General features: G+C 48.0%; 1 protein-coding gene across 1 annotated transcript; it reads right to left on the bottom strand.

Annotated features, from left to right (window-relative positions):
• Positions 1 to 7,280: 7,280 nt before the first annotated feature.
• On the bottom strand, positions 7,281 to 20,191 carry IL13RA2 (interleukin 13 receptor subunit alpha 2). Its single transcript, XM_058032645.1, has 9 exons — positions 19,798 to 20,191; positions 15,992 to 16,143; positions 13,815 to 13,968; positions 13,231 to 13,351; positions 11,331 to 11,515; positions 9,799 to 9,944; positions 8,902 to 9,046; positions 8,519 to 8,621; positions 7,281 to 7,628 (listed from the first exon to the last, which is right to left on the bottom strand). Exons 1-9 carry the CDS (start codon positions 19,877 to 19,879, stop codon positions 7,586 to 7,588), a joined length of 1,131 nt encoding a protein of 376 aa, XP_057888628.1. The 5' UTR covers positions 19,880 to 20,191; the 3' UTR covers positions 7,281 to 7,585.
• Between the last annotated feature and the right edge of the window lie 230 nt (positions 20,192 to 20,421).

The following is a 20,421-nucleotide window of genomic DNA, read 5'->3' as shown; positions in this document are numbered from 1 at the left end:
ATATATTTTAATAGGATCTAGTTGTGGCATTTTGAGTGATTTAAATTTTGGATACACAGAAAAAAAAAATCTATAAACTAGTGCCTGTAAGACCACTGCCTGGTTACATTTGTTAAAATTTAGAGCAGTTTTGCATCTGTGTGTGCTGCTGATGTTGGTGTCTCCTCCTGCAGGACAGGTGGGAGCCAGTGATGGATGCTGATCAAAGACACTGAAGATTTTAATCAGGGTCCTATTCCCTGACTGACAGCTAGAACAGCTGTTCTGTGATATTTGGGGAGGAAGATTGCAGTGCCTCTCCTGTGGACCTTTCCCAAAGATCATGACACTGCTCAAAGCAACAGGTAAGAGCAATTGCCCAGCAGAGATCTCAGGGGTGTTGGGGGTTCTGTCCTTCAGGCTCCAGTGGTTCATGTCCCTCCATGTCTCCACAGGTCATAGTGACTCTCCTGTGAGGCCATGGTAAGGTCTGGCCCCCTCAGCTAAGTGCTCCCCACCTTTTCTTTTGGCAGCACAGCTGATGCCTTTTGAAGGCTGACTTAGAATAGAGACTAGACACAGTAAGAATAAAGTAGGGATTTATTAAAAGGCCTCAATGGATGCACCTTGGGCAGTGCAAGAGCCTGGCCAGGGCTACACCCAAGATGGACCCAAAATGGTCACAAAATGGACAACTGGTCACGGGGTCTCTCACTTTTATAAGTTTTGGTCCACTTGCATATTGGAGTTAATTGTCCAATTTCAGCTTTAGGTTATGAAGTCCCATCCTTCTTGTTTTTCTCTCTTCAGCCCATGTTGTTTGTACTCTTGGGCCTGAGATTTGGATCATTTGTCTTTGGTTCCCAGCTGGAGCAGGAATTGTTTTATCTCCCTGCTCTGTGAAGAGAGCTCACCATCCCCTCATATGAAGCCCAGACCCACACACTAAAACAGTACAGAACCTGAAAAATATAAAAGCTCAGCCCTGAGGCATCACAACCACAAGGCTGGAGCACGGGTGGGACAACCCTCAAGTGAGCATTTGCTCTCTCTCTCGTACCTTCTCTGGGTGTTCTGAGGAGAAAGCTGCTCAGATCCTGCCCAGGCTGTGCCGTGCTGGCCTTCAGCAAAGTGCAGGGATGAGCTCTGACTGTGCAGCACACCAGGGGCAGGAGTTGTTGATTTCCTTTACCCCTTGAGGGTAAATGAACGTGGTTCCCTGTTGGTCTGTAGGCAGTTGCCATGTTTGTTTAGAGAATAGGTGGGACTGTGTGTCCACAGGCCTGACCACCCTGGTGGTAACACCAAGTGGGGACACAAGGCCAGGCAGGCCTCTTATGAGAGGAGAGCAGAAACCTTGGTTTTTTCCTCCTAGCAGCCAAAGAGGGGTGAAAAAAGGTCTCCATCAGGAGATAAGGGGAGAGAGAGGAGCTATTTAGGCTAGAGGAAGGCGTTGATATACAGAAAGGGTGGAAATAAAGTAGGAATTAGAAGCAGGCTGCCAACAAGCGGGGTATTCCCATTGGGACTGCATTTCCTGGTGAGGCACAGTAACAGGAGCTGAAATGCTTGTTGAGGGCTCAGGTCTTGCATTCACACAGGAATTTATCCCACAGGAACAGCAGGAGGGCCCAGGTAAGCCCATTTGTCCTCATCCTGTGGTTTGGCAGAGCTCAGGCACCAAGCCAGCCATCTGCACAGCAGCACCGCCCCAGAGACACCTCCCAGAGTGTGGGAGGAACAAACATCCCAAAGGGAGGACACTATTTTTGGGCTATGGCCCTTCCAAGTCCTAGCAAAGCCACGAAAAATGCTCCAATTTTGGAGGAAGGCAGGAGAGGCCGTGCCAAGTCAGTGCAACTCCCACACGCAGGACAGCATGAAGTCAAGGAATGGCAAAGGCTGAATGTTCCCAGCCCTGGGCCAGCCCCAAGTTCTATGAAGCAATATTTCATTTGCATTCTCAGAAGCATCCAGAATCAAGCTAGCCTGAGCCTGGCTGCATGCAGTCACAGAAGTATGGTTTGGTTTACACAACAGCATTTCCATGGACATTCGGTGTTGCTGGAGTCTACTCAGGAGAGCAACAGCATTGAGGTAATGTCCTTTTGGGCTGCCTTCAGCTGCTGTGGTTGAGCAAACACTGCTGAGAAGCTCTCAGGGCTGAACCTGCTTCGTGCCTGCACTGCCTGGCTTTTTAAAAACACTTTTCTTTGTTGCTGTAGCCAGGAACTCTATGGTTTTTCTTCAGTGAAGTAAATTGTGCTGTTGGCCTTTTAAGCTCTCTGTTGTTAAAAGTGAACTTTGCTGAACCTGGCAGGCAACAAGGTTATTGTTTTCTCAGCATGAGTGTTTCTAAACAAATTGGCATCATGGGCACAAAGTTCTGGGCAGCTACCAGCCAAGATCAATTTGAGAGTCCCAAAGGTTGGGACATATTTCCATTTCAACAGGTAAGAGCTGGAACATCATCAGGCAAAAGGCAAGGACTATTCTCTTCTGGGCTTCATGCATCAGGTGGGACCTCTTGGTGGCACCAGGGCTCCCTGGGCAGCCCTGGCTCTGCAGTCAGACCCTGTGGGTGTACAAAGGATGTTTGGGTACCACTGCCTGGTTGCATTTGTTAATGTTTAGAGCAGCTTCACATCTGTGTGTGCTGCTGCAGTTTGTGTCTCCTGCAAGACAGCTGTTGCTCTGAGTGGTTTAACACGCTGTTGGCATCTGCTTGCTCTCACCAGCGTGCCATGGCCATGCAGGGAGGGTGCCTGGGATGGGTGACATGGCCAAGAGCAGCCTTGGAGGGAGGCTCTAACCCCTAGGGATGTCAGGCTCTGTGTGTCTCTTTGCTGTGCATGTTTTCTCCATTACTGCATCAATTCCAGTGAAGAGTGTTCTGCCACTCTTTGTTTGTTTTTAAATCCCAATAATAGCTAGATAACATCAAAGGAACATGTTCTTTGGTTTGCAAAAACCCCCTGATATTAAGTACTTCTTTTTCCCAAATGAAAATAACTCCTGCAAGTCGCTGGTGCTTGGGTGAGGTGAGACTTGCGAGCGCACAAAAGGTGTGACCTCCAAGCACACCAAAGGTGTCACAAGCCTTTGTCACCTCCATTCACAGCTTCCCAGGCAAGGAAACAAAACCCATCCTTTGGGGATGATCACTGGTGGCCATGGCTCAAACCCCGTCACTGCAGCTGCAGGAACCTTTCACAGCTTCCATCAAAGGCAAGGCAGTGCAACCTCATGTGGCCTCTCAGAGAAGTCAGAGGTGCTGTGCAGGCTGTCCTTGCTGTCCCACATGAGTGCAGGCACCACTGGGGGCCACAGCAGCACTGCCACCGTGCTCATCCCTCCTCCCAGCCTAAGGAAGCACCCACACCCAGCCCTCCCTGGGCTGAGACACGCTCAAACACTGAGATTGTTTCCTGAGTAGACTCATCAAGAAAGGAAATATCAAAGCCACTTTTAATATTTTTCAATTATATCCTTTTTTTTTTGTAATTTGTCTGATGGTGTGGGACTTGCTGAAATGGCATTTTATTTCCTGGATGTAGCAGTCCTGTGTTGTGTCTGGATGCAGATCCACACAGGAGGCAAGCAGCCCAGGATGGCAGCAGGGACGTGAATCCTCAATTTGGGGCTAAGCCTTGTGGTGTGTCATTTTTCAGCTGGTTGTTTTATCTCTCTGTGCTCTGGGAAGGGTATCTTGACACAGACAGTTTGCAGAGCCATTTCAGCTGTTCAGACAGCTCAGCCACAATATGTTGCCTCAAATTGTTCTGTCAAGCATATGCATCAGCTGTATTTGCTTGCCTTGAAGCTGTGAAAACCAGAGACCCTCCTGAGAAAATTTAGCTTCTACATAGAAATAAAGAGGGTGACAATGTTCTCAAATGTACAAATGCCACACGAGGCAGTGAGCTGCAAACCTGCCATGGTCTGTGAAGCTCTTTAGATTTCAGATGAAATCATTAGCTGCTGCAGTCCCAAGGCCTTGGCATGGAGAAGCTGCAGGAGAAGCTGCAGCTGAAGGGCCATGTTGTCCTTCCAAGGTGCCTGCAGTGGCTCAGGGGTGGCTGCTGAGCTCCATGGGGGCTCAGGGGTGCAGGAGCTGCTGCCAGTGAGGCAGGGACACACAGCAGGGCACAGTCAGACCAGTTTGGGCTGATGGGACCTTTCTGTGGGTGCTCAGTGGCATGGGCATGGGGGAGGGCAGTGGCAGGGGCTGGTTTTGGCTGGTACATGCCCTGGGGGACCCAGATCTGGTCAGAGGAGCAGCACTGGGCTGTGGGCACGAGGCACAAGGTGAGGCTACCCCTCGGTCACACCAGAGCTGAATGATGGAGCAAAACTGTGACACTTCTCTGCTTCTCAGGACAGAAAGAACAAGGCTCCTGCTCCTTATGGTGACAGACACATTATCCCTTCTGTTTCATTTTCGTGCACTAAATACCAAATTCTGGCGGCACGATGCTGCACCTGCTTTCCATGTCCTCTGCATCCAAGCACAGAGGCTGACACCCAGTGGCCATGGGATTTCTAGCACCTGTACAAGATGGAAAATTTCAGCAGAGATGCCTCAGCCGGTGAGATCCAACACCCACCTTTTCATTCCTCGAGTGCAGGAGGAGTAAAGAGTTCCTGAGAGATCACAGAATGGGCAAGTCTGTAAGGGAACTGGAGCTCATCTTGTTCAAACCCCTCTCAAGCAAGGTCCCCAAGTGCTCTTTAGTCAGGATTGTGTCCAGACAGCTTTTTAATACCTCCAGAGGAGACTCCACAACCTCTCTGGGCAGCCTGTTCCAGTGCTCTGTTTCCTTCACAGTAAAGTTCCTCATGTTCAGGTATCAATTCCTGTGTTCCTATGTCAGCCTTGCTTTGTGTCAAGTTAGAGTGGTTGAAACACTTGTGCTGAGAGGCCACTCAGAAAAATTAAAATATATTATGGATATGAGGAAACAGAATGTAAGCTGATTTTCAAATTATTCTCTTGCTGGCAGCTTGAAAATACACCTCAGTGAGAGAAGAAGGGTGAGTTTTGAGTTCAAAGACCTTGGCGTTCCTCTTCCCTGTTTTGCTACTTCCCAAAAGCAGCTAGAATATGACAGACTAAAAGGATTTTGCATTTCCCTTCAGCATGCACAGGATCGTGCTTTTGTATGTGTGACAAGTATTGACATTCTCTAGGGAGAAAAAACCTGGGTAGGAAAAGTTGGGTTTATTCTTCGACAAATGGCTCTAAGACTTTATCAGTCAAAGACAGAAAGAAGACTCTAAACTCATGGGTATGCAAAGACAAAGACATGTCTCACCAACATGTGGATCTTAGTTGGTAAAAATACGTGGAACCCAGACATGAGCTGGGAACAATAAGAGCAGAGCATGCCAAAGGAGGGATTCTGAAAGTGCTTTACTAAAAATATTAATTATGGAACTACAGCAAATGAATTAAAACACTCTCATGAGACAACTGTGTGAAAGAAATACTTTGGTGTAATTCTATAAACACAGGATAAAAAAATCACTACTGAAATTCTAGCGAGGTTCAGGGTGTTAGGAAGGCAAGTGCCATCTATCAGGGCTGGATTTTGCAAATGAGGCAGATGTGACTCTGTGAGAAAGCAGGAGGGAGGTGTTCTGGTGCTGCTGCAGTGAGGACCCTCTGCAGGGATGAGTCTGGGTAGCAGGGAGCCCTGCATCGGGGCCAAGCCCAGCTTTCCTCACCTAAATGCTCCTGTGAAGCTGCAGCATACAGATACCACAAGTAGATGTACTTAATTTATCACTCTGTTACTAGGCAGGTTTCTAGGCAGGCTTCAGCCCAACTTTTATATTCTGTGGTTACTGAAATAGCTCTGATCTTTTTTGGGGTGAGTTCTAGCTGTGGAGGTACAACAGCCTTTCCTTTGCTCTCTCTTACTTGCACCCGTGCACTTTAATTCTTCTTCCCTTCTTACTTTGTTTTGGGGAAAACTGGACTAGAGCCTTTAGCCCAGTTTAGACCCATCCAGCAGGTTGGGGCTGCTGCAGTATTTGCCCCAATCCAAATGCCTTGCCCAGCATTCCCACCTGGTAAAGTAGGTGAGATTGCACCAGATGTACCCAGGACAGCAGGCTGGGCTTGGCTGCCTGCCCTACTTCTTCCCTTGGGGACATTCACAACGCACTCACATGTTTTTAGTAGATATTTTAACAGTTTAAGAGTCTGGCAGAACATCAGAGGCTGGTGGCAATTCTGAAAATCCACACCCAGTGCATGCTCACAGGTGTTTTTCAAAGTAAAGCCATCCTGTGGTGGCTGCCCAGGAGGCAGCAGGGGCAGATTGTGTCTCAGCAGAATTACAGCAACCATGAAACTTCATTTCTGCTTCAGTTCATGCAGTGACCTTTTTTTCCTGGTTCTTTCCTCCTTAGGTTGCTCCCCAAATTACACTGGGCTGTTTCCCATTTAGCAGTGGAAGCAGCTGATAGTGATTGAATAATTTTGCAGTTGGATGTGTAAGACATCCAACTGCTTGCATCCAACAACACTTGCTGTGTTGTTTTGTTTCTGATTGGATTAGTATGGCTCTTTACATAACTGATTGACACAAACTTGATTTTCTCTCTGGGCTTCCACTGTTCATTAGAAATTCCCAGTTTGAATGAATTTCCTTCAAGAAAATACATTTTCAGGGTTGTTCTGATGAAATGAAACCACACTAAACCCCTGTGTTTGCCTTGGTTAGTTCTTCAAGCAAAAAAAAACCCAGAATGGGCTTGGAAAAGGGTATTTCATCCAGTGGATGCTTTTTAAATGTTTTTTTTTTTTTTTTCTATCATCATCATAGGGAATCATTCCTAAAAATCAGTCAACAATTTAATCACCTGACTACATGAGAAACATCAGGTGTGCTTCATTGAACTCTGGTGCCAATGTCCAGTTCCTAGAGAAATTCCCAAGAAGAAGAGACCCTCACTTCTCTGAATCCTCTTGCAGTAGCTGTGGTCATGCCTCTTTAGAGGAAAAGTTTCTCTCACGGCCTCTGCACCTGAGCTTTTCAGAAGATGAGCTTTTCAGCTGATGAAATGAATATCTCAGGTAGCTCCTGTTCAGCATTTAGGTGCTCTCAGCAGGCTGAGTGGGAAAAGGGAAGACCTGGTGAGAGCAAGGTGGGCACAGGGGCTGGATGCAGGTGTTTGCACACGTGTAGCATTTGCACACGTGTAGCATGGTGTGTGAGCTGCTGCCCTGCAGTGTGTGTGTCCTGCTGACAGATTTCTGGAGTCCTCACAAAAGAAAAAACCCAAACAAGCCCACAGAAGAACATGTTATCTTTATTCGTGGCAGTTTCCACTGCCTCTTTTTCTCCCTTGTCCCAGTATCAGAAACACCTTTGCTTCAGAGGCAGGTCAGATCTCTTCCAGTTTTCCTGCAGTCAGTTCAAGCCCCTCCAGTTTTCCTGGGCCTGTTGAGGACTGGGATTGCAGCAGCTGCCTCCACAAGTGGCAGCAGGCAGGGAAGACCCACGTGGGCTGCAGAAAGCTCAGGGCTCCTGGGCTGTCCTTGGGATGGTTCCATGAGCAGCCCACCAAACACCAGCAGTGCAGCAGGCACAGGCAGTTAGAATCCCACAGATGTGTGCAATGGCTTTCCTGCTGGGGATCTGAAAGGGACACAGGCTGTTATTCCCAACACTCACAGAGCTGAGGCCATGCTCCAGCGTCCCCGTCACACATCCCAGTGGCAATGCAGGAAGCATTTGCTTTCCACAGATTTCTCACTAGCATCTACAATTTGTTCAAATTTCCCAAACCAAAACATTTGGAAGGCAGATGCACAGCAAAGATGAAGGGGTGTGATTCTGGGAATGCAAACAGGTGTCAGTTCATCTCTGGGGACCACACAAGGGTCTTTCTAGAGCCAGTTTTCCCTCATGAGTGATGCCTTAAAAGGCTTATTAGAGAAGCTTTCTGCTTGGTTATGCTACATAGCCATCAGGAAAAGAAAACAGTTATCAGTACTGGGGCATCAGTTCTCTCAGACCTGAAGAAATTATCATCAGTAAAAGCAGACAAATTCATCTACTCATCTGCTTTCCCCTCATGCCATCACTGACATGAATGTAAACAGCTGGGATGAGAGTACCAAAAGAATGAGGATTTAGCCCATTAAAATGGCACTGCTATAACACAGCTAGGACAAATCTCTGCTCTTGAGTGGTTTGGGGCATGATAATAGCTTTATTTATGCTGCTGTGCATGCAAGCAACTGCTGCATTTAACAGAAGCAGTCTGAGCTCTTATGAGCAGTATTTGAGTCTCTGCAGTGAGTTTATGGGTTGCTGTAGGGGCATTTCATATCAGAAACAGACACACTCAGAAGGGTTGTTTACTGAAAATGAACTCTTGTTTGCTGTCCAATCTTAGAGCATCTATTAATGTTTGGCCCTTAGACATTCAATGTGATATTTCAGTTACAGCTAGCTGTAGTTATAAATAGTTACAGACACCGACAAAAAAGCACATTGCTCGGACAGGCATCCTTGGTGCTTACCTTTTCTTGCACTGGCCAATCAACATAAATATTATGAGGCTAATTGACAAACTCAGGATTACTGGAATGAGAATAAATAGCTGCTTGTCCTCTTTTCTGGGCACTGCAAAGATAAAGGGCAGGAAATAAGAAGATGGTAAAATGGATTATATTACCTCCTACAAAGCTTGAGTTCAGACACAAACTCACCTTTTCCATGTTGTCCTACACCTTTTTATTTATTTATTTGTTTGTTACAGGTATATATTACTGTGTTGAAGGTGGAACTAAGCCAGCAGTCCGCCTGCAGGGCTGGACACCAGCAGATCCCCAGGGCAGCACCTGCACCCAATCAGGTTTTATAAGCCATATTAAAGAAACACAATTTATTTTGACTTCCATACCAGAGAAACAGTCCTGCGTCCATTCACTCCAGAAGCCTTGGTCTGCACAGAAAATGTTTGTTCTCCCCCTGACACGAACACATGAAACATGGCTTTGGTTTGCTCTGGAAATTGTTACAGCAGTTTCCATTTGGGTCGAAACAAACTGAGAAACAAAACAGAAAGAAATATCAAGGAATTGCGTGCCACCACCAGAATTTGCCTGGTGTGGCCTGATGTTCCTGCACATTTTCCAGGCTCTGTAAACCTTTGGATTATCTTTTGGCAGTTTTAAATGATTTCACAATAGTTTTGTACAAGCTAATGCAAATAACATGACTATGAAGACAAATCTACTGAAAATACTTTTTGGAGGTGTCATCATGTACGTTGCCATTTATGCCTGTTAATTTATAGAATCTTTCTTTTAATTACCTAAGAGGACTCATGAGTGGAATACAGCAATTAAAAAGAGATGTCCCCTATGATTAATTAGCCCTTTTTGGTTTTGCCTCCAAACTGAACCTGGATAACATACAAGGAAAAATCACCATGCATAAAATATATATTCTGTCCCAGGCCACTCCTTTTGAGAGATTAGAATTACAGTTTCATAGGTCCAAGTTATGTCACCCTATGCGGGGAAACAAACCGTAGCGACCTTTAAATTTCCTCGAGGGCAGATTTCTGAGATAGCAGGCAGGAGGAAACGCTCTCTTGGAGCCTCCCGCTGGGCTCCGTTCCTGCTCCAGCCGAGCTGCAGCTGCAGGTCAGGGGGTTAAGGAGGAGCGTGTGCGGTGCAGCCGCGGTCCCCGCGGGGTAACCCACACACCCTGCCGCAGCCTGTGCCCCCGCCGCCGGCTCGGCCGCGCTCCCCGACCCCCTCCCGTCCCTGGGACACCGCGGCGCTGTCCCTACCGCCCAGGCCGCCGCGTCTTCGGCCACCTGCACCTCGTACTCCAGGCAGTGCGGCGGCACCCGCCCGCCCGGCGGGCTCCAGGCGGCCCTCAGCTCCTGGGCTGCGGACAGCGAGAGCTGCAGCTGCTCCGGGGCCGAGGGCTGGGCTGGGGAGAGAGACAGAGAGAGGGTCAGGGGTGCTGGGACAGCTCCTGGGCTGCGGACACCGAGAGCTCCCGCTGCTACGGGGCCGGGGCTGTGCTGGGGAGAGAGACAGAGAGAGGGCCAGGAGGTGCTGGGACAGCTCCTGGCCGAAAGGCTGAGGCTGATCCCCGCCTGCCTCTGTCCCTGTCCCCGCTAATGGATTTCTGAGCGCTCCTGGCTCTCAGCCACCACGCTGGAGGAACAGGATGTCACCGAGGCTTGCAGGGTGTGTTGTTTATTTTAACTTAGCACACAGCCTGGCCGGGGTCCCTGCTCTGGGCTGCGGGGCAGGGGTTTGGAGGCGCGGGGTGTGAGCGCGGTGCCAGGCACATTCCCTGCCCGGCACATTCCCTGCCCGGCACGTTCCCTGCCCGGCACATTCCCTGCCCGGCACATTCCCTGCCCGGCGCGTTCCCTGCCAGGCACATTCCCTGCCCGGCACGTTCCCTGCCCGGCGCGTTCCCTGCCCGGCACGTTCCCTGCCCGGCGCGTTCCCTGCCCGGCGCGTTCCCTGCCCGGCGCGTTCCCTGCCCGGCACGTTCCCTGCCCGGCGCGTTCCCTGCCCGGCGCGTTCCCTGCCCGGCACGTTCCCTGCCCGGCGCGTTCCCTGCCCGCTCTGCCTCCCAGAAAATGTTCTGATTCCTCTCCCAGACCCAGAGCCACACGCGAAGCACGTGGCAGCACTAATTGAATTCAGAAATCCTGCTCGTTAGCCCAGTGGCTCAGCTGGATGATTGGCTATTTGTCCTTCTGGCATGTAGGCAAATGCAGCAGCATGGTTTAATAAATATACACCGTAATAAACACGGAGTACATGTAATGTTTGCACATCATGCTGTGCTCCGCTCCCTTTCCGTGTCTGTCACGGGTTTGAAATCCATCTCTGACAGACCCCATCGCATCTGGCACTCAGCTCACCCCGGACCTTAGCTTGGTTTGAACAGCAGAGCCCAAAGAGCTCTCCTGTGCTTGCAAGGAGTGCAGCAGTGGTTTCAATCCCAGCAGGAGTAAATGAAGATATCTCTGTGACTGTGCTGCTAGAGCCAAACACCCACAGCTGCTCTGCCACATGCCCAGCAGGCCATTTGTGTCCTGAGCTGTCCAAATGCAGCACTTGGAGGCACCCACGGACCTCCAGGGCTATGCTGGGTGGTGATGCTTCCCTGCAAACACTCCTGGAAACTGAAATCCTGCTTGGCACATGCCACAGCCCTTCCCTGGGGGAAATGCACGCATTCCAACCACCCAGGCTCCAAAAGCACACATTGAATGGAGCACCCTAATGCAGGCAGTGGCCCCGGGCTGTGTGCTGGCCAGCAGGGTCCCTGCTGCTGCCCTGGCAGCCTTACCGAGGTTGTGCAGGCGCAGGGTGCTGTACAGCGGCCGGAGCTGGGCGGCTGCTGCCGAGCCATTGACGCAGATGTGCAGATCCCGGTACTCTGCCTGGCTCAGGTTGTGCAGCACACAGCCCAGGTTCAGCCCCTGCTCCTGGATGTACTGAGCACACTGTGTTGTCTGCTCCAGCCCCTCGTACCTGGCACGGAAACAGAAAGCAGAACAAAGCAAATTACTGCTTAGTAAGATGGTTTTTATGAGATTGGACCTCAAGTACTGCCCATATTCCAGCCTTTGTCATAAGCACAGTGCTGTGGGTCAGTCACCTGCACTCCTACTATGGCACAAGTGTGGAGAAGAGAAAAAAACCAAATTACCATGCACAGACAGCTTCTCAGGTTGGTTTTTAGGCTGTGCCAGGCTCTCCCCAAGCCCATTCCTGGAGCACAAGAGGTGCCACTGTGTGACTGGAGCTGGGGAAAGATCTGGCCTCTATTCATGGAGACAGTCCTGCTCCTCTAGGGCCCTTCCTGCACCATCAGCCACGGACTCTGGAGTTGCAGAAACCCTCCCAAACCAAATTGAAGTGTCTTTAGGCAGGGGATGTGTGCCTGAGTGCTGCTGGCTGCTCTGGCTGACTGCAGGTGGTTCCCATGGCTCTCCATGGGCATGTGGAAACTCAGGTTTTGCTGTTTGTTACTTGATGTGCAGCCACAGCCCTGTCCCTCCTGCCTTTGGGGGCCACTCCCCAAAGCTGAGCTGCTGGCTGCATCCTGGAAACACTGACTGGTGTCTCATATTGTCTTTCAAGATTCCTGCTGCTCTGTGCCCTCACAACAGGGCTGAATTTGGCCCCTGTACTCCAGACCTAATGAAAGTCTCCTTGCACAGCACATTATGTTTGGGGGAAAAACTTCATGTTCTAGTACTATAAAAATTTGCTCACAGGGATCAAAGGATGCCGTGGTGTCCACCCAATCTTGTGATAAAATGGGACCCAGATCCAAATGCCTGGTTTTATTGAAGGCAATTGACTCAAGGTTGGGTTTTTTAGTGTTTGTTTTCCTTTAAGGCATGAATCATGCATTTCCATGGTTTCCTTCAAGCAGATCTTTGCAGTTAGCAAAATGGTTTTTAATTGGTGCTTCTCCTTTGCAGACTATTTCCAAGAACTCCATGGAAGCTCTTTAAAATGCAGCTATGCTTTTGTCCACATAGCCCAGTGGCACGAAACCCAGCCTAAGTCATCCTTTCCAAAATATCATAGGAGCTGAAGCACAAATACAGTATTTACTTTGTCCCAAACCACTAATTCTGGCTGTGTTTTTCCTGCAGAACAGAATTTAGGCACCAGTTTAAAACAAACAGCTGAGAATTATGTATTATTATTATTATTACCTTGTGGCAGCGTGTTTGCTTGTATGGGATGTGCTGAGGCTATGGAAATATATTTGAACACTAAAGCTCTGAGTTGCTGAGAAGCTCCACTCTGTGTCTAAGGTTCACTGAGCTCGGTAGCCTTGTGCTAAATCCTGTCCAATTGAGATATATGCACTGTGATCATGGGAAATGTGCAGCCAGAACTACCCAGGTGTGTTTAGCAAAGAGAAAACACAAGTCTTTATGGTGGACAACATGCAGAAAACACCTCCTGGGGATGAATAAAAGGAAAGGAGGAAGAGAGAAGACATTTCCTGGCAAAGATCAGCATGGGCCTGATTTAAGAAAGTAAGAAAGGATTTGGTGTTTTCTTGCCAGAAGCCATGTGTTGCTTGGGACATTATTTTGGCTCGTTCTGGGTGAACTGGGCAATAGCACTGCCAGCTATAGAAACATATTTCCTGTGGCATTTTTGCACTCTGAGTGGCTCACTTGATTGCTGCCTGGCTGTTTTCCTGTTTGGCTGTTACATACCAATAATAGAGCCCATAATGTGCACCACGAGGTGTGAGGAGACCGGGCTGCCAGGTGCACTTCAGGTATTCCCAGTCATGATAGATGCACTTGAAATTCTGGACCTCTGATTCAAGTTTTCCTGTCAAATGAGAAGGAAATAACCACTATTTAGCAGTGTGCAGCAAAACCACAGTTTTATGCCTTTGAACAACTGTGTGCTGCAGTTGAAAGATAAAAAAATATAAAGAAAGGAAAAAAGAAAAGGCAGGCAGTCAGAATTATTAGTTTTACTGCCAAGTGCTCTGTTTCTCATAAAAGCCAGTCCACCTTGGAGCAGAAAGATGCTAAACTGACCTTTTCACTCAGCAGTGGAGCTCTTGCAGGGCAGCTGAGCCGAGCTCAGGCATGGGCAGAGGGAAACAAGCCCCAGGTATCCAGTGACCACGAGCACAGCCTTTGGTAGCAGAGCTGCTCTAGTGTCTTAAACATCAGCAAACCCTGCAATAACTTATCCATCCAGGAACCCTCCAGCCAGCACTGGCTCATGCAACAGGCTCATGCAAAGCACCCAACTGCAGCAGGTGCCACAGGCTGCTCCTGACCTTGTGGTGGGATCTGAAAGGTTGCATAAATCCAGTCACTCTGCACCTCCACGTCACCTGTGCACCTTCCTTTGAGCAGTGTCTGCAGCCTCACTTCAGCAGTCCTGCTGAGGTCAAATCCAACTCTGAGTTTTAGCTTCCTAGTAAAAATAACCTGGTTGAAAGACAGATTTTTTTTTAAGCACCTCTTCTGTCACTAAGTGGGCTGCAGAATTAGGTACCCTTGCTCTTGCTCCAGCTGCAAATTTGTGTGCTTTATTGTCTCTTTATAATTCTGTCCTGCCTCACTTGCCCAGGGCTCCTCCAGCAATAATTCAAGGCTGTGCCCAGCCTTGCTGGCTGTGAGCCCCCTCACCCCACAGGACCCAGCCAGGACAGGGCAGAGCAGGCTGATCAATGGGACCCCAGCAGCAAGGAGCACAGCCTGAGGAGGATACCACCACAAACCCACATTAAAGGCAATTTTTTATGGTGTGAAATAATGAGAAACAGAAAGAACAATGAGTCTTGTAAGGCTGGTTCCTGTGGGAAGTGCAAGCAGCCCCTGAAAGGGTGAACCAGCAGCCAGGCAGAGCAGCACTGCCTCACCCACCGTGTGCTGCATGGCTTGCCCTTTGGGGGACTTTCTGAGCACCCCCTTTGAGGATTTTCTGGTTTTTTTCCCCTCAGACTTACTCCCCTTCACTTTATGCGAGGACAACAAAGTTGATAAATGATGAGACAAAGTGTTGTGTTAGCTCATGTAGGACAGAGGTAATGTGCCCTAAATGCATCTGTGCCATAAAATGCAGTGGGAACCGCAGTGGCACAGCCCACAGTGCCCTCAGCACTCCCCAGGTGTGAGAGCTCTGGTGAGCCAGGTATTTCTAACAGATACCAGTGATGTTGTCATTGATCATCTTCTGCTGATGTCCAATGGATTCTCTTCAGCCTGACTGTTCTTTGTGACCTTATCTGAGGTCAACATTTTGGCAAGGTGTCAGAGGTGATTTTGCTCTAGTCTGTACATCTGCCTCATATAAGAAGCTTTTATTACTCCTAACTAAAGGAATTCAGATTTTTTTTTTTTTTTTTTTTTTTTTTTTTTTTTTTTGAAACTGCATATGGTTTTCCTTTAAATTACAGTTAAAATCATCCTGGAGAGCTCTGCACTGCTGCACAGCTGGGAGCATGAGGTGCATTGTGACCAGCACCAGGTCCAGGAGCCCCTTTCCATGCCCTTGCAATTGCAGTCCATAGCTGAAACAGGATTTTCCCCTCTGCAGGCTCCTCTGGGGTGAGCCTGACTCCATTTCTGTGGGGCTCAGCACAGCCCAGCAGCCCTGGCTTTGCTGCCCAGGCAGGTGAAGCAGTGACCTGTTCCAGCACTGCCAGCCTGACTGACTGCTCCTTCTCTCTCCCTGGCTCTTGAGCTGGCAAGCCCTCTAGCTCTCTTGCTTTAGGATTGTGCAAAAAAGTCCCTTTTTCTTTCAGGATTTCAATCTGTGTTTTGGGTTGTTGAGGGAGATCCTCAGCATATTTTTCATGTGTTCCTCAGTACCTTGTGCCAACCAAACAGCCCCCACTGCTGGGTTTCTCCTCTCCTCGTTCCATTTACCTTCCCAACCCTGCAGCAGCTTTCATCTTCTAAGCACTCACAAAACAAATTCCAACAGCCCTTCCTGTGCTGTGCCTGCTGCTGCCCTGCTACCCATCAATGAGAGATGACTGACAATTTTATCAAAGAGCTGAGTTAGAGTCAACCACATCTAAAGGAGAGAAGTAAATTGCAATTAGAAACACAGTTCTGGATAGAGGGAATTTTAGAGCATTAGGATAATTAATGAAATCTAACTTTTATTTATTCATCACTCTGCATCCCTAAGGATCTGTTTCAGCTCAAGCCCCATAAAGATGCTTTAGAAAACTGTAAATATTTTTTCCTTTTACAGTGAGGAATGTTATTATTCTGGGCAGCAAACACCCAGCCCTGTGACAGAAAGAACCCCTTCCCTGGCTGCTGCTGCTGTTACATTTCAAAGCACATTCCCATTCAAACCACTGAACCAGTCTGGTTTCTCATGGAAAACTGGAACAGCTTTGGTTCCACTCCTGCTCAAAATGCAGACATAAATCTGTGCAGGAAGGAAAGGCAGAACAGCCCTGGTTTGGGAGGAGTAATCCATGCTGTGCCTTACCTTCCAGTCTCTATCCCCAGTGCTGTGATATTCAAGCTTGTATTTTACTGTGCACTCCTGCAAGGTCTGGGCGTGGGGAGGAGGCTTCCACTCCACATCCAGGGAGCCCAGGAGCCCGGGGTCAGTGATCTGCAGGTCTTGTGGGGGAGCAACTGCATTAAAGACAAAGCAGAGGGTGAAACACAGAGTCCAAGTGGAGAAAACAACCCCAAAGCAGCCATGAAACATCAGCGTGATGCTTTGCTATGAATTGTTGAAATGCAGCTGCTGGATGTGAAGTGCTGCAGCCCTGGCTGTTCAACAAACACACATGAGCTCTGCCCTGCCCACCAAAAACCAGTTTTTGCTGGTGCTCAGAGAGAGCACTCAAGGATCATCGAAAAGGCACACAGAAGGCCACTGTTTCACACCCTTTTTCAAGATGTTTTAAGCAAAACTGCTGCCCTGGGATGACCTTTCATGTGCTGCATTTGCTTACCTTCAACCCCTGGTATTTACCAACCTTCAGGACACTTATCTCTGCAAACATTGTGTTCAGCACATCCACCAACACAGGATGGCAGATCAAAGTGTGCTGTCAGGGGGATTTATATTCCTTTGCCTTAATAGACACAAATCACCCATATTGCTTTAAATATTCCTTTCAAGTATATTAAAGATTATTGGGGGGAAAAAACAGGGGAAAAAGGTAAAAAGCAGAGAATTAGAATAATTCTTATTTTGGACATCTATTAGCTACACAAAAATGTGCCTTTACAGCTGATCTGGCTTCTATAAAGGTATTTCAAGGTGCTGGTATGTGCCAATAAATAAGGAAGTGTGGATGAATTCCATCCTAAGACATGTCCTAAAGGTCCAGCTCTATATGGAGTTGTCATTCACATGACAAAAACTGTTTGGTTGCTCAGTTTTAGTAGCTGAAACAAAGCCAATTTTTGTCAACATCAAAGGTCATTTTTCTCCACTATCTACAGGTGAGATTATCCATTTTGTTTCTATATACTCATTGCATGATACACTTTATTTCACAGGAATTTGGCAGTGCCAGTCCAGAATTACCACCATTCTCCCTTTGAATCTGGCCCCCAGATCACTTCTCTAACACCTTTTTCACGTCTTCATCAGGATTTACACCATTGTTTCCCTTTTATTCTTTTAATGAATCCATTGTGAAAGCAGACCATAAGGATATTTTTCTGTGGAAGATGGTGACATAAATCCAGCTTTAATGTGCTCCCTGGAAAGTTTGCAGGGTATATTGCTGGAGGATTTGTTTCTTCCACAGGAATTTTCCCAAATAAAACACATTCCAGGCAGCAGTTTGAAAATCCCACTGTTCCCAGAATGTGAAGATCCATGGGAGATTTGTTACTACATTAGATGGTGAAGTAGGAGATGCATTTAGGACGATACTGGACCAAGGGCTTGGGAGGCTCCTCCTGAGTGTATAAATGCTGAACCTCACAAGGAAAAAAACAAGGAAGAAAAAAGCTGCTAGGCTTTGTCATGATAAGCTGTCAAGAGGGGCTTAGATTGGTCAGAACTGGAATTTCTGTCTGGGTAGGAGAATACTCTGAAATTTATTTATATCTTGAGCTTAAGCAAAACAAGTTTTTTAAAAACAATTGTAATTGTAAACAGCAATTCTTGCAAAAAAAATTGACTGGATTTCAGAGGGAACAAAAAAGCTTCTCTTTGGGATGGTGCTTGCATTCTGGGATTTTATTGTTTTTAAATGTCAGCACTGCCTCCCGCAGTTTCTCATTTTCACAATAACACATTACCAGTCTCACTCACATCCCCATCACTCACACTGAACACAGGACTGGAAATGCAATATTTCATCATGCAGTCTGGAAGGAGAGCTGCTCCTGGATGTTTCTTGGAGAAAACCAAACCGACAGCTTCTCCCCCTGAGAACGTTTGTGGAGGTGAGTCAGGCAATGCTGAGCTGGCTGTGGGACAGCCACCGCCCTCAGTGCCACCAGCACCCCTGCTCTGGTGACTGCTGGGACCCAGGGCACAGGGAATGTTCCTCTGCCTGTCCTGAGAAGCCCTGACCCCCAGGAGAACACTGCTTTCAGCCTTCACCCATGGAGAAAGCTCCCAAGGCTTTGGGATGAACTGGAATCTATGAGTGTGTGAAATAGATGGTGGTGTAGTTCATTACAGGGTGAAAACCTCAGAGTTTTGGGTTTTTAGTTTGGAGTTAGATGGGAGACAAGATGGAGGATTTTGGGCATTGTCTGATTTCCTTCTTTTTCTTCATCTGCTCCGTTTTCTGCAGTGTTGGTGGCACAGGGCGATTGGTTAGAAAGAGCCCCAGTGCAGATGTTGTGTGAACAGACAAATAATTAATTATTGGTAGAAAGGCAGAAATAAAATTCATTCTAAGAGTTAATTGGACTAAATAGTTTTAAAAGACCTTGAACCTGTGTGCCTTGTGACTTTTTTGGAGCCTTTCTCTTTGTGTGTTGTCTGGAATGGCATGCAGAACTGTTGATAAGAGAAAAAATAAGCAACAGCCTGAAGACTGACAAAACCAAAAGTCCCCTTCATTTCTCAATCCTGGCACAGAACTTTTTAGGAGTCTCCCTGTCAGGGGAACTTCAGGGGGATTTTCACAGGTGACAAACCCCTGCCTGTCCCCAGCTGCCCCTCACCACCTCTGTCCACAGCACACCCTCTGAGATGCAGGTAGGGTTTGCAATTTCCCACCTATTTTGCCAGTGGAAAAGCAGCAGCCTGCCAGCTGTCCCCAAATGTCCCCTCCTGTCTGCCCTTCCCTGTGCTGCTCAGAGAGGCGGAGGTGCCACTCATGTTTTCTGGAGCCCATTTCAAAGGCAGCAGGCTTTGCTCAGAGTGGCAGCAGGGGGTTTGGCATAGACAGGGAAAAGAACTATAAAAGAAAAGCCTCATAAAGTCAGGGTTGATAGCTGGCCTGTCATTTCTTCTAAGTGCAGCTAGTACTTTGCAACTTCCCGTGTGAAAACAATCTTGGTGTGAATAGTTTGTTAACATAACAACTTATTCTTGGGTGAAAAATAAGTCCACCTGCATAAACGTTAGATCTGTTCCATGAGAACCCACAAAAGAAAAATGTAAACACCTGAACCTTAGCACGTACACACAAATCACCTTCTGACCAATAAATGGAGTAGTAAGAAAACTACCAGCCAAGAGATGTTGCACATGAGGTCTGTGAAAACTGAATAAAACAAATAATGTGAATAAAGATTTGGCTTTTCCCACATGAAGAAAATGGAGCCTTGCCTGATTCATTCTGACAGGGGTTGTGGCAGCTTTCTGTGCCTGCTGGCTGGCAGGACAGGCAGCCTCTCAGTGGCCTCCTGGGCATGTTCTCAGCTCTGCACCATGCTCTGCTTCCATCAGGGAGGGCCAGACCTGCTCAGCATCTCTCTGGGTGCAAAAAAGAGCCAGCAGGGCTTGAAGGGCCATGGCCATGAATGGCAGCTTGCAGAGCAGTGCTCTCTTAGCAGCATTACTCTCCAAGTGCAAATAAGCCTTGTGTTTCTTACACCAGCACTGTCTGTCTGTCTGGGACCATGCTCAGGAGTATTTATAGCAGTGTTTCTATTTGATATCTCTCTATCAAACACCAAAGGCAGTCAAATCCACTCAGAAAATAGCCACTAAACACAACGTAATCACACCATGGATTGCACGTTTATGAACCAGCACTCACACAGCAATGCACACACAGAGAAGAGCAGCTCTGGCTGAAGGACAAAGCCCCAAAGTCCCAATGAACCCAAGCAGTGCCACAAGAGCCTGCTGGCCTTTACCTGTGCTGGGTGAGGAGGAGGAGGAGGCCAGCAGCCAGCCCCACAGCAGAGCCACGAGCAGGGGCAGCCTCCAGGGAGCCATCAGGGCTCAGGCTGGCGCTGGGCAGAGGAGCAGTCCTGCAGAGGCTCTCAGGGCTGTGGAGACACAGCAGAGGTCAAAGGCTTCAGCACTACTCTGCATTCCCTCTGCAGGCTCACACGATCAGCCTGGCTTTATTTGTTTACCAAGGCTGATTAATTATTCCCCAGAGGAATTCTCTTTGCAACTTTTGGTGATGGCCAAACGTGGCTTCGCTTGAAATAGCTTCTGGCCAGCTAAGCTCACTGTGCAGAAGTGTGTCAGTGCTTCAGCCACCAGCCCTCTGTCTCATGCCTTCTGTGGAAAGTGATTCAACTCCCTGCCTTGGGAAGTGCCTTGGACCACTGATACTCTCATTTAAAAAAAATGAAAATAGAATGCCTGAGCCTTGCCTTATGTAGACACATGTTATGCAATCATCCCCACCTTTTCCCTTTGCTGTTTCAGGACTTGATAGGAATGGTAGGAATGCTTGGGAGAATTCTTCTTAGTTGTCATGGCAATATTTGAAGGGGACAAATTTCTATTCCTGTGCAAGTCTGCTG

Source organism: Melospiza georgiana, chromosome 12 (genome assembly GCF_028018845.1).
Source record: "Melospiza georgiana isolate bMelGeo1 chromosome 12, bMelGeo1.pri, whole genome shotgun sequence".
NCBI classification, from domain to species: Eukaryota; Metazoa; Chordata; class Aves; order Passeriformes; family Passerellidae; genus Melospiza; species Melospiza georgiana.
Note: the sequence above shows the minus strand (reverse complement) of the source record. Positions and strands in the feature narration are given on the sequence as shown.

Bases quoted from the DNA above. Each gene is read 5' to 3' on its own strand.
- IL13RA2 (XM_058032645.1), bottom strand. From the start codon at position 19,879: ATGGCTCCCTGGAGGCTGCCCCTGCTCGTGGCTCTGCTGTGGGGCTGG. The intron at 16,144-19,797 runs GTAAAGGCCAGC...TCTTTAATGCAG, and splicing joins CTCCTCCTCACCCAGCACAG to TTGCTCCCCCACAAGACCTG. The intron at 8,622-8,901 runs GTATGGAAGTCA...TTATCTTTGCAG, and splicing joins GACGCAGGACTGTTTCTCTG to TGCCCAGAAAAGAGGACAAG.